This window comes from Capsicum annuum, chromosome 12 (genome assembly GCF_002878395.1).
Source record: "Capsicum annuum cultivar UCD-10X-F1 chromosome 12, UCD10Xv1.1, whole genome shotgun sequence".
NCBI classification, from domain to species: Eukaryota; Viridiplantae; Streptophyta; class Magnoliopsida; order Solanales; family Solanaceae; genus Capsicum; species Capsicum annuum.
This window is the reverse complement of record NC_061122.1, coordinates 159,544,882-159,559,135: the sequence shown is the minus strand read 5'-3', so window position 1 is coordinate 159,559,135 and position 14,254 is coordinate 159,544,882. Positions and strand designations below refer to the sequence as shown.

General features: G+C 33.3%; 1 protein-coding gene across 1 annotated transcript in view; it reads left to right on the top strand.

Annotated features, from left to right (window-relative positions):
• The first annotated feature begins 2,871 nt into the window (after nucleotides 1–2,871).
• LOC107872190 (GDSL esterase/lipase LTL1-like) overlaps nucleotides 2,872–14,254 on the top strand; it is a 57,093-nt gene continuing 45,710 nt past the window's right edge. The window contains exons 1-3 of the mRNA XM_047401664.1: nucleotides 2,872–3,087; nucleotides 10,745–11,054; nucleotides 11,485–11,612. Coding sequence (XP_047257620.1) covers nucleotides 2,872–3,087; nucleotides 10,745–11,054; nucleotides 11,485–11,612 — 654 coding nt within the window. The remainder of the gene's footprint in view (nucleotides 3,088–10,744; nucleotides 11,055–11,484; nucleotides 11,613–14,254) is intronic.

Here is a 14,254-nt window from a genome sequence, read left to right as displayed (position 1 = left end):
TGATTTTGTTGTAAAGGATAAGAAGACAAGGACACTACTGGCTAAGGGATATAAAAGGAATAGAATTTATGCCTTGAAAGACAACCACCTCTATGCATTAACTGCCAGACAAGACTGGAAGACATCAGACAACATTTGGAATAATAGATTAGGAAATCCTAGTTTGAAGATTTTAAATTATTTGAATAGTAGTAGTTGCATTAATGTTAGTAGTTGGGATAAAATGCATGTTGTTTGCTCTAGTTGTCAGTTAGGCAAAGGTTGTAAACTACCATTTGGATTGAGGAATAAAATTGAGAAAGAACCTTTATTGAAAATTCATTGGGATCTTTGGGGTCCTGCACCTGTTGAATCCACTCAACACATGAGATATTATGTAGTCTTTGTAAATGATAATACAAGATACACATGGCTTTATCCTTTGAAAAACTAATCTGAATTTTTTGAAGTCTTTCTCAAGTTTCAAAAAATAATGGAAAATAGTTTTCTAAAGTCATTAAGATTTTTCAATGTGATGGTGGTGGTGATTTCATCAAAGATGGATTTATTAAGCATCTAGATAAATGTAGTATTATCAGACACCTTTCTTGTCCTAATACACCTAAACAGAATGGAATTGCTGAGAGAAAGTACAGATATATAGTTGAGATTGAACTTACTATGTTACTGCATACTAATCTGCCACTATTTCTGTGGGTAGAGACCTTTTTAACTGTTGTATTTCTCATAAATAGGCTTTCCTCCTCAATACTGAAGATGGTAACTCCATTTGTCAAGCTGTTTGGTGCACAACCTGACTATAATAGCTTGAAGGTATTTAGTTGTAGATGTTTTCCACATATAAAGGGTGACACTAAGTTCAGTCCAAAGACTTATCCATATGTGTTTATAGAATATAATAGTCTACATAAAGGATATAGATGCTATTATCCTCCTACAAGGAGAGTGTATGTGTCACGGCATGTCATTTTTTATGAGTATACACTGCCTTATGTCCAATCAGTGCAGTCTCAAGCTAAAGTTGATGTCTCACCTCACTTTTCTATCTTTGCTGAGTTTTTTTCTGACTTCCAGGCACAAAATTCTGATAAAGTCCCTTCAGGGGAAATTTTGCAAACTATTGAGGGATAAACTACTCAGGCAATTGATTCAACAACACCTGTAGAGCCTGTGTTGCTAGATGAGCCTGCATTAACCACTCTTTTGGTAGATAGTGAGAGTAATCCTAGTTCCATGTCTGTAGATGAGTCCACTGAAGACATCTCAAATGTTGAGACAACAAAAGCTATTTTTGAGTCAACAAACCCTACATTAATTTCAGCGACTAATTCACAAGGGTTATAACTACCTGTTGATCTTTCAAAATGGCTCAATGCTGAGAACCAGCCTGTTAATACAACTGTAACATCTACAGTAAATACTACAGAAGTAGTTGTAACATCTTCACCGGATGGTAAAGTTCAGACATCACCAGCACCATAAAGAAATCACATGATCACTAAAAACAAGGCTAAATCAGTTGTTTTACCTCATTTGTATCTTTTTGAAAGCAAAGAAGGGACCATAAGGGAACCAAAGTCAATAAATGAGGCACTGAAATTACCTCATTGGTCTGCGCAATGCAGGATTAGATAAATTCTTTACACAACAACAAGACTTGGATATTAGTACCAAAACATGTAGGTATGAACTTGGTTGGCTCCAAATGGGTATTTAAGACTAAACTGCAGGAAAATAAAGAAGTTGAAAGGTACAAAGCAAGGCTGGTTACTAGGGGTTTCTCTCAGCTTGAGGGGATATATTTTAAAGAAACCTTCAGCCCTGTAGTTAAGGCTATAACTATTAGAGTGGTGCTATCAGGAGTTATTGCCTCTAACTGGAAAATTAGACAACTTGATGTCAAAAACGTATTTCTACATGGTAACCTGCAAGAAGAAGTCTACATGAGTCAACCTCCAGGATTCATTGACTCTAGGTATCCAAACCATGTTTATCTGTTAAAGAAGGCATTGACAGGCACCTAGAGCTTAGTTCGATAGATTTAGTATGTATTTACTTTATCTTTAATTTTTCTTTCCTAAGGCAGACCCCCTTCTTGGTTACTTTACATAATCACAGGGGCACTATCTTACTGTTGTTATATGTAGATGATATAATTGTCACAGGAAGTGATCAAAAACATGTCTCAAAGGTGGTTGCTAAACTTGGAAATAAATTTATAATGAAAGATCTTGGTCCTCTACATTACTTTCTAGGCATTAAGGTCAAGTATTTCCCAGGTGGCCTTCACTTGAGTCAGGGGAAGTATGTTGGTTAGTTGCTTGAGAAAACCAAGATGACACAAGCAAAGGCAATAAACACACCACTTGCACAGAAGAATGGTTTACATGGTGGTCTTGTTGATGCATCCATGTATAAGAGAATTGTGGAAAGTCTTTAGTATTTGACACTCACTAGACCTGACATCATTCATGCTATAAATTTAGCTAGTCAGTTTATGCAAAGTCCAAACACTGAACATTTTCAAGGAGTTAAGAGAATACTCGGTTACATCAAAGGTACACTTCATCATGGACTCAGAATTATATCACACTCACCTTGCAGGTTGTATGGTTATTCAGATGCTGACTGGGGAGGTTGTAGTACAACTAGAAGATCAACCACAGGCTATAATATCTACTTAGGATCAAATTGTATTTCTTGGACCTCTAAGAAGCAGACAACAGTGGCAAAATGTAGTGCTGAAGCGGAATATAGAGCTTTAGCTTTTACTGCAGCTGAGATGACATAGATTCTTTACTTTCTTTATGATGTTGGAGTGTATCTTAAGATAGTTCCTATCTGTATTGTGATAATTTGAATGCTCTATACATGACAGTAAATCCAGTTATGCATGCCAGAATAAAACATGTGGAAATAGACTATCACTTTGTCAGAGAAAAAGTAGCTAGAGGACAACTGCTCACTCAGTTTGTCAAGTCACAATACTATCTAGCTGACATTCATACCAAGGCCTTGTCAAAACAAGTGTTTACAGGCTTTAAAAGCAAGCGAGGATTGAGTGAACCACCACTCACTAGCTTGAGGGTAAGTGTTGAAGATAATTATCAAACCAAGGATAATGATCAACAAGATTGATCGACATTCAGAGATGGAGAATGTTAGGAGTATAAGATAGTTGTAGTTAGTCTATGTTAGTATTGTAGTGACAGTAGACATCTACTTGTAAAGATAACTAATAGTTAAGACTCTTGTAACTAGTCTAGAACTCTACAACTATACTGTATCCAACTCCTATAAGAAGGAGCATGTGCTCCACTTCTTGATTATCAATAACATACTTTGATTCTCTCTATTAAGCTTTATAATTCTACAGGCATTCTAAACCATTTTATCCTTTTCCCATTAATATAATGCAATGATTTCAAAATATAGAAAAATCATGTAGAATCTTAGTTCAAAACCAAAATTAATAATGTGGGTTGAGGTTAATGTCATTACCATGCAAAAATTCAACCATAATGTCAAAACCCAAGTTGCCAAACTCACCACTGTAATAATGCTTATAATTCAGTTCCAAAATCCATTAATTAAAGCACGATTAACCTATTAAAATAATGAAAAATACAATGCAAGTGTTAATAAGCAAAGACCCTCATCCCTAGATAATTCAATCGTTCTAAAACACCAAAATACCATGTTAAATAATGCAATAATACCACAATTAAAGTAGGGATGTACAACGTGTCTTGAATATATAAGAATTTGAAGAGGAATTGAAGTTTAAAGCCCAGTATAATAAATTCTTGTAAAACCTTTATGTTTTCTTGATTTGGGTGTTGGAGAAGATACGATTAGCATAAATTCAATTAATTGGGGTTTTTTCCTAAGGTTGGGGACATTTTTATGATGTTTTAAAGTTAAAAAGACCAAAAAGCCCCTATTTCCAAACATAAATGAACGAACTGGGTAATTTTTACACAGCAACATGGAACGCCGTGATCGTGGTGCTTAGCAAGCATTCCACACTCCTATAGCTAAGCTTAAGTGGTGTGGTACGCCACTATCGCAGACCCTTACTGTCTTAGGGTCCTGAAATAACCCCCAAACCCCTTTTTATAATTCTAAAACTTACCCCAGACACTCATTTAACATCCCTTATCATGATTCAAGTCAAAAATTATGATTACAGACATGGGAGGGTCAAAAATAAACTGATTAGAATTTTCTATGGTCTTACATACTAGTAGAAATGTGATTGTGCTAATCAGGTCCTATTTCATAAACCAGAAGTTTCTTAGGGTTGAAATTTTCTTCAATCATTTTGGTATCCGCTTCATTATATTCCTTTCTAGATTTGGAAACCAACCTGATGATTTCTCCTACCTTAAATTCTCTCATGGGAACATATGGATCATAACAGATTATCTCCTATAACTTACTATCCTTAACCATTATAAAGTCGTGCATCCTTGTCTTCCACCAACCATAATATAGTTCATTGAATTGAGGTGATCTTGTGATTGACTGTCCTTCCTCTAAGTTTGGTGGTGTTGCCATAGCTAAAGATCCACTCTCGATGTTAACAATTTAGAGTGTACCTCTCTTATACTAATTATTGAATTATAGAAGTTCACCACTAGCTAAGGACCAGGTCCCTAAGGAATTATTAATAGCAGTAAACCTGGAACTAAAACTAAATATGCAAGAAACAGATCAACACATAAGAGTTTTACATGAAAATATTCTTTCTCAAGGGAGGAAAAATCACGGCCTGTCCTCATAGAATTTTTCAAGTGACACTATAATCAAGCATTCCTTGATTACAGACTCTACAAACTCAAGAAATATTTAAGTCTAAGTCCTTACTTATGTAATAACTCTATTACAATCAAATGAGACAACTCTCCTTCACCTATATAATCAACTAGCTCTAATTGACTACTTACTAGGTAAATGTACCTAACCAAACTCTTAGCATAATCAGAAAACATTGTTACTCATAAATAGTTGAGTAAACTACTATTTTAGATAAGACTCAAGAAAATAGAAAAAGATAATCAAGTCCCTAATAGAGCATCTTTCTATTCCCTCGAACCTGAGCTACTTTTGTCATTTCTTGAAGAGTGGATTTTGCAAAAACTATTTATGAAGGTTGATCGCCTTTACTTATATATGATGTGAGAGAATTTGAGTGAGAATTCTATTGGGTGGTGTCCTACATTTTACACCGTGCACCTGGACAGTAATGGTGCTATAGTACAAAACTGTGCAAAGTGCAATAGTGTTCAACTGTCCCTCAACAGTCCTGATGAAGTAACCTATAGCGGGCCTGATCCATGAATATATTATTTAGTCATTATCAAAACATAGAACAACATAGACTTTCAGCTACTCGGTCAGCTTCCCTATAGTAATGCGAAGTTTAGTATTAGCTTAGCCATGAACTGGAGATATATCTTCTATTTGATTCTATTTTATGTTTCTGAGTTTCTGGTAATTTGTGACATGATTCGTCATAGGCATATCCTTAATAACCAGAGCGTCAAGCCCTAATACAAAATCATAGTAACCATTCTACCAGCACCTCTTTGCTTTGTGTCTTGCTGCTAGTGCCTCTACTACATCATTACTATGATATTTGAAACTTAATAAGAAAGCTATAATGAAATTTCCTTGGACCTGGTCATCCCTAGTAATAAGAAAAATAAGTATCAAAATCTATCCTATATACTCTCGTATAAAATAAATCTAAAGCAAACAACTCTTCAATATAAGTCAATTACTCCCTAGATATTGTTAGTATTAAGTATATTATTAGGAACGTTAACACTTGTAATCACAAGCTAGCTAGCCAGTGATGTTTGCAACCGAATGTTGTTTCATACATTGAAGGATAAAGTTCCACAATAGCTTGTAAATGAGGCAGCTATCTTATTTGTAAATTCAAATAATCTTTTGTTGGGTTCATGTATATTTTGATGATTGAAACAATAGTAGAATACGGATAAGAAATATTTTATACTATATGTTCTATCACATTGAGTCCAACCCATAGTAAGATACTCTGAGATAAAGGAGTTTCAGTAAGAAAAGATCTCAAAGATTGCACAAAGCACGAAAGAGATGGGAGTCTACATTTGATAAGGAGTCTACACATGGATAGTTTAAGAAAAATCCAAAAAAAAAAGAGAGTTCTTGTAAAGTTAGAAATCTTTAGCAGTGAACAGAGTTCGTGTGATAAAGAGTCTACACATGGATAGACTAAGAGAGTTTAAGAACGATGAAAATTCATATGGTGTTAAAAATCTACTTGGTAGTCTAATAAAGAAGAGAGTTCAAGAAAGAACAGAGTTCTAATTGAGTAAGAAGTCTACTTGACTGAGAAGAACAATGAAGAACTATAAGTACACAAGGTCTTCCAACATGGAACTCACAAACTCATACTGAGAGAAAAGGCAAGACACAAAACAATATTTCACAGAGTTCTGCCTAGCTATTGAAGTGTTGCCTGATACAAAGGATCATAATAGATAAACCTGTTTCATAGTCATATTTCTTTCAATCTTCAATTCTAGTTAGTGTGTATTATTAGAAAGATCAATTGTGTTGTAATTTATTGTTTTCCTATATTTGTTGCTTAGGAAATAATATTGAGTCTGAGTTAACCTCAATTTGAGGATAACTTGAAGTGGGATCAATGATCTGGGAAGATTGTTGAAGTATAGATATTAGAGTTATCTGAATTTTTGATCAAAATAAGTCATTTTTAAAATTAATTTACCAAAGTAATATATTTCTTAAATACTTTACAAAACTAGTATAAAGGTTGTTGGAAATAACGTATTGTTGAATATTAGGGATTAAAGTTAATTCCTAGGCTGCAAGTCTTATAATCCAAATTCTGTTGAGACCCATAGTATTTAGTGAAATTGGGGTCAAATCTTGTTAAGATACAAGTGGTGGTTTTTACTGTATTACTTTATTCACTGTTTTTCTAATCTGTGAAAGATATACGCTAGTCAACCTTCGCCATCTATAGGAAAAGATTGGGAATAACTCATGAGAAGACATGCAAGATATTGAAAAATTTTATTTTGAATCTCACATTCCAAGTCTTAGTTGTGTGGGACTCTTCAAAACTGGACATTTGAACAAAATTGACCCACTTCTATCACAATTTTCTCTCTTCTTTAATTCTGTAATCCTCGTCCAAGCAACCTCTTTTACTTTTCCTTCTTTTCCTCTTATCCTATGAAAAAAGGAAAAAAATGCATTACTTTGACATTATCAATTTGTGCAGGGGTTCATGGAAGAAATAATAAGGTGAAATATTTAATCTAAAAATATTCTCCTCTCGCCTCCATTAACTTTGGATCTCCATTTTCTCTGTTTGAAATCCATTTATAGTATTATTAAATGTTTGTAGAGGCTTAGTATTTTTTTTAGCATGTAGATTAATTTATTTTGCTCGAGAATTCTTCCATCTCCTTAAAAGTCCAACATGAAGCTGCTGTGGCAGTTTAGTTGTTAATAGATATGGATAAAAGTGATTTCATAAAATGTTTATAGTAGCTCTTTCGGAATGAGCAAGGGAAAAATTAAAAATAAAGGGACAAGTATTGGACTATAGAAAGAGAGTGAAAAGAATATACTCCCTCTGTTATATTTTCTGTGTCTTCATTTTTTTTTTATCCTTCTTAAAAAGTATGTCACCTTTTCTTATTTGGTAACTATTTAAAAATACAATTCCCTATTTATCCTTGTTGATCCATTTATAAGATTTCACTTAATTAAATAATAGTAGTACACTTTTTAATAAAAGATAAATCGGTAAACATAACTAAGTCTTTTCTTATTTTTTAAGCTCCATCAATTAAAATATACTACATAAAATGAGAAGAAAAGAATAGTTTTTATTCTTATAGAGAGAAATTAGACGACTTTGTTTGGAAGAAGAAAGATGAATTAAAGAAGAGAAAAAATTGTGCATAAGTGGGCTCCATTTGTTCAAATGTTCTGAAGAGTCTCGTACAAGTATGACTTGACATGTGAGACTAAAAATAATTTTTTAAAAAAATATTCTCCTATATTTATCGTTCTTCCAACTTTTCCCAAGAGAAAATAAAGTTGATATCGGAGTGTCGAGAAAAAATGAAAAGAAAAAGTTGACAATTATCTGGGAAACTGCATAAATATCCTTCTGGATCCCTCCCACTTTTTTGGCTCATTAATAAAAAAATTAAGGTGTCATTTGGTAGTGTGTGATAAAATAATTAATGTATGCATTAGTCATATGCATTGCTAATACCTTGTTTGGTATATTTTTTCAATTTATATATAATTAATGCAAGACTCTATTGTATATTGTGCTATGCATAACTAATGCCACCATTTTTCTACGTATTAGTAATATAAAGCTTTTAACATATGCATTAACTTATTAAATGACTAATTTATCCCTCATTTTTTCCAAATTCCTTCTCCATTCTTGTTCCAAAGTTCATAAGGATTCAGTAAGGAATTGGCCTATGTTGTCTCTGCTTCTTCGCTAGCTTCTTCTTTATCATAAATGACGTGTGAGAAGGCTACAACAACAAATAAAAATGCAATTGAATCAGCTTAATAATCATTAATGAGCTTATAATAAGTATTAATTTTGAATAATTCGAGCAGAAATTCACCATTTTTGTTGTTGGAGAAATTCACTATTTTTGTTGTTGGAAATTCACCAGTGAAGAAGTGTGTTCATTTTTGACACAAGATTGAAAAAAGTGCGTAGAATGTTAAATAAAAGATATTATAATTAATAAACATTATTTGATAAAAATTTTATTTTTATTTAATTTTTAATATATTAAATCAAATAATATATAAAAATTTTGTCTATATAGCTAATACCAGCATATCTAATATAAACATTATTAATACAACTATTATTAATACATTCTATTCAACATTATTTTTATATACTCCACCAAACAACCCTAAGAATTTAAAGAAAAAGAAGAGATGCAAGAAAACCTCCACTATTATTTTAGAATGAGTAAAATAACTGCTCTTGGGCAGCTTTGCTTTTCCAGTGCAGTGGTCCTTTTGGCCTCCTTAATGATGACATCTACTGTACTCTCTTATACTGATGGAAGTAGCTAAAGTCAGAAGGAAACATTTATTGAGGGTTTCATTCATGAGAGCTAGGGACCAAACTATGCCACCCAATTAAAAAAAATTATCAAAGTATGTCATGAATATAAAGTGATATCAAAATATATTTAACTCACAAAAAAGTGAAATGTATCATTATTTTTTAATGAAAATATTATTAACAGTGTGAGCTAAACAAAAAGTTTATAATTTTTTTTTTTTGTGAGTTATTCATTTTATTTATACGTAACTCACAAAAAAAGTGAGTTATATTTACGAAAATTATTAAACTCACTTTTCCTTTGTTAGTTGTGTAAATAAAAAGCATAACTCAGAAAAAAAGTAAGTTATCCTTATTATTTATATAACTCACACAAATAGTGAGTTATATTTATTTTTATAATTTAGATGAGTTTTTATAAAACATGATGTGGAATATGAATATAACTCTAAAAATATGAGAGTTATGTGCACAATTTTTTTAGTGATGTGAAATATGACTATGGTGCTAAAAATATATGAGTTACGCAAGACAAATTATATACTATACAAACGTGAGGATAGAGTATATACAAATTAATTGTTATATACTACAACTAAAATTTTATTTTAAAAAAAAACATATTGGTATGTGAATTTTATAAAATAAAAATTAATAAAGAAAAATCTTATTTTCTTATGTTTGGTTGGTGAGTGAAAAATATTTTCTAGTGTTTGATTATTGAATAAAAAAAATATTTTTTAGAAAATACATTTTAGTGTTTATCTAACGATTAGAAAATTATTTTAAAAAAATAATTGTTGACCCCAAAAAATACCTTTTTAAGGTGTATTCGGTATGGAGGAGAAAAATAAGTTATTTCTTTGTTATGTGAGATTTCTATTTTTCTTTTCTAATTTTTATTTTATAAAACTCACATATCTATGTGTTCTTTTTTAAAAAAAAAAGAAAAAAGAAATAATATTTTAGTTGTAGTATATAAAAATTAATTTGTATATACTCTAGTTTCACGTCTAGTTGTATAGTATATAATTTGTCTTGCATAACTCATAAATTTTTAACACTGCATTCATATTTCATGTCAATAATAAAATTATGCACATAACTCACATATTTTTAAAGCTATATTCATATTTCACATCATATTTTATAAAAATTCACGTAAATTATAAAAATAAATATATCTCATTATTTGTGTGAGTTACATAAATAAGTGATAACTCAATTTTTTAGTGAGTTATCCTTTTTTTGAGTTATGTATATAACTCACTTTTTTTGTGAGTTATTCTTTTTTGAGTTATGTATTTAATAACTCAAAAGAGTTATGTATAAATAAAATAGATGACTAACAAAAAAAATGAATTATACACTTTTTGTTTAGCTAACACTGTCAACAATATTTCTATTAAAAAATAAAAGTATAACTCACTTTTTTGTGAGTTAAGCATATTTTGATACGATTATTTTATATTCATAACATATTTTGATAATTTTTAGAATTTGGTGGTATAGTTTGGTCCTCAGCTTCATTCATGATTCACTACTCAAGCCCTTACTACTATATAATAGCCAACAAATACTTAGCATGTATTCACACAGCAAATTAGTTTCTGTTTAGGCAAAAAAGAAAAAAAAGAGCAGAACCGGTCTCTCAAAACTCACGACTATCATGATGAGTTGCTCATTCTCTTTATTTCATGTATAGTTTTAGTGCTTGCATTTTCTGCCATCTCACCTGAAGCTGAAGCACGAGCCTTTTTCGTGTTTGGCGATTCACTAGTCGATAATGGTAACAATAACTACTTAGTTACAAGTGCCAGGGCAGATTCTCCCCTTTATGGCATTGACTACCCTACTCACCGTGCCACTGGTCGCTTCTCCAATGGCCTCAACATGCCTGATATCATAAGTATGAACATTGGTTTTTCTACTTTCTTTTCTTTCTAATTTGACATGAAGGGTCACTTGTTGATGTTAGGTCAAGTAAATTTAAATGTGCAAAAATAATTAAGTTGTCAGAACACAAAACAGAAACTATTTTTTTATGGATTACCATTTACGCCCTGTGCTTCAATTTATACTGTAGCGACGCTTGAGTCAATATGAAGTTTTTAAAAAGAAAATATTTCGAAACTTGTGACCTTAGAGTTGCAATGACATTTACGTGGCTGTAAAATCATGCAACAAAAAGTTTGAAGTAAAATTGTTTCTAGATATGTAAATGTCACATACTCTTTTTGACTTTCGAGCGTGCCAATTTAAGAATAGTCGCACATGAAATGAAAGAAAATGAGTAATATTTATCATAAATATGCTAACAATGTGTTGTTGTTTTTAAGGTGAGCAACTGGGCATGGAGCCAACTTTGCCATATTTGGCTCCAGAGCTCACAGGAAAGAGGCTTCTTGTTGGGGCGAACTTCGCTTCAGCCGGAGTTGGAATCCTTAATGACAAGGGCATCCAGTTTGTAGGGGAAGTTTGACAAAAGTCTCCTTCCCAAACCTTTTTTGACATTTATCCACCAAGTTTTTTGAATTTAAAGAATGGACACTTTTATTGGACCACAAAAATAAAATGCAAATCTAACACTCAACTTACAAAATCTACACTTTAATCCATTTTCCCAATTCAGCCCTAATTTTGTTAAAACTACACTTTAGTTCATCTTGAAAAATATAAATATTGGATAAATAATTAAAAAAAAAAATTCCAAATCTTCTCAACCAATCCACTAGCAACCACCCTATTTTGGCACTATTTTCTCAATTTTCCGACCATTTTCTAGTTATTTTTCGTCGAATTTTTCGGCATCCATAGGAAAGTAACATTATCTCCATTGTTATAAGCCTTTTTCGATTATTTTTAGCACCAATTTTTCTTTCATTTTTATACAAAAAGCTCGAAATTCAGTCCCACATTTCAAAATCGATTCTTGGGTTAATAGCAACATTCCAATACTCCTTAGGTTATTTGTAAGCTGAAATTCGTTGGATTATTTTGGTGGTCGTCGGAAAGGGTCAATCGTGCACTGTACGACTAGCATCTAGGAAGAAGACGACTTCAGTCTATTAAGTTTAGGCGCATAAACCACTATTCAAGTCTATTGAATACTATTATCGAGGTATATTATGTCTATTATAGATTACGTGGTTGTTGGTGGTATATTTTCTGGTGAATGGGAGGAGAGTCCTAAATGTTGAGTTTGGAAAACCGCATCTAAGGAGACAGTGTCCATTGCCCTTCGTCACAACGGTTCATACACCTACATGGTTAAAAGCGTAATGGAGAGCGGTGAATTAAGTTGTGATCAAAGCGAGGTGTTAATTAGTTACTTGATGAACGGGAGGGGGAAAATCCATCCAACATTCATAAGGAATGATAGACACGTGGAATTATATATACTTTGCATTGATTCTGATAACTCTAGACCTATATTGGTTAAAATTTTTGAAAGGTCCCTGGAAGAAGCTTGCACATCAGCCCCACCCCCATCCTCACCCCCTAATGTGGATGATACGTCAACGGAATATGATTTTATGGGTTGTGATGAATAGGATAATAGTGAAGATTATGAAGAAGAAGAGTGTGGAGGAGGTGAGGACTGGCAGCTCGAACCACAAAGAAGCCACTCTTTCTCGGAAGGCACCAATCTTTTTTTAGGACAAACATTCAAGGATAAGAAAACATTAAAACTTTTGTTGAAGCAGGCGTCGGTGAAAATGTCATTCAATTACAAAACTCTGAAGAGTAGTAAGAAATACTTGAGGGTGAGGTGCGTAGATCATACTTATCGGTGGATGGTCGCGCATCTGCTATCAGAGAATTGAGTTGGTTTCACGTCCACAAGTACGTGGGAGAGCATACTTATGGCATTGATCATGTCACGGGAAAGCATAAGAATGTCACCGTGGAGCTCATTGCCTCACTTATTTTGAACTTTTTCGTTGACAACAAAGGTCTAAGCCCGAAAGAGATCGAGAGGATCGTATTTAGGGAGCTACAAGCCGAGCTATTGGAAGTGTTGGATGGCAAGCATCATTGCGCAGAACATAGTTCGAGGTGTGCCCGAGCATTGATATGCAGTGCTTCCCAAATTTTCATATATTTTCAACAGCCTTAACCCCAGGTCTATTAATTCCCTTAGGGTCGATGAGGAGTCTAGCAGGTTTATTTACTACTTTATGGCGTTTGGGGCTTTCATCCGTGGATATGAACACATGAGAAAGGTATTTACCGTTGATGGTACATATTTGTCCAGCAAGTACGAAGGCATGCTACTTCCGCTGTCGCTCAAGATATACAAAATCATATCTATCCCTTAGCGTATTATGTGGTAGATAAGGAGAACGATGCGTTGTGGGGCTTCTTCTTTGAGAATCTCAAGGCCTTTGTCGTCGACAAACCACAACTGTGTGTTATCTTCGACAGACACGTAAGCATAGCCAATGGCCTCGCAAGGCATTATCCATTTACACATCACGGTGTTTGTATGAGGTATCTCGGTGAAAATCTTTGAATAAATCACCATTGTTCCAATTATATCTATTTGTACTACCATGTGGCCAAAGCGTACACGTTGGAAGAATTTAATCACTACTACAACGCCCTTAAAGAAAGATGCCCTAGCATAACAGCTTGCCTCGAGCATGAAGTAGGATTTGAAAAGTGGAGCCGGGCTCACTTTCCAGGTAATCGATTCAACATCATGACCTCAAATATCGTCGAGTCGCTCAACTCAATGTTGCGCGATGAAAGAGGGTATCCAGTGGCGGCCATTTTTAATTCAATTGCACATAAATTTGGAGAAATATTCAGGAAGAGGTATGCGGAGGTGGACAATTCAAAGAAAACCTTCGTTCCCGTAGCCGAGATGATCATGAGGGAAAATATGATCGAGGGGGACAAATTATATGTGAATAACATAAACAGAAGCACCGACGAATTCACCGTGCTTGGCTATAGTCATTCCATAAAAGTTAATCTTTTGAGATGGTCATGTTCTTGCAGAAAGTATGACTTGGTGAAATTTCCATGTGCTCATGCAATGGCAGCGTTGTATTTGAAGTACGGGGATGAATACGGCACTAGCATTTACAACTATTCTTTGAA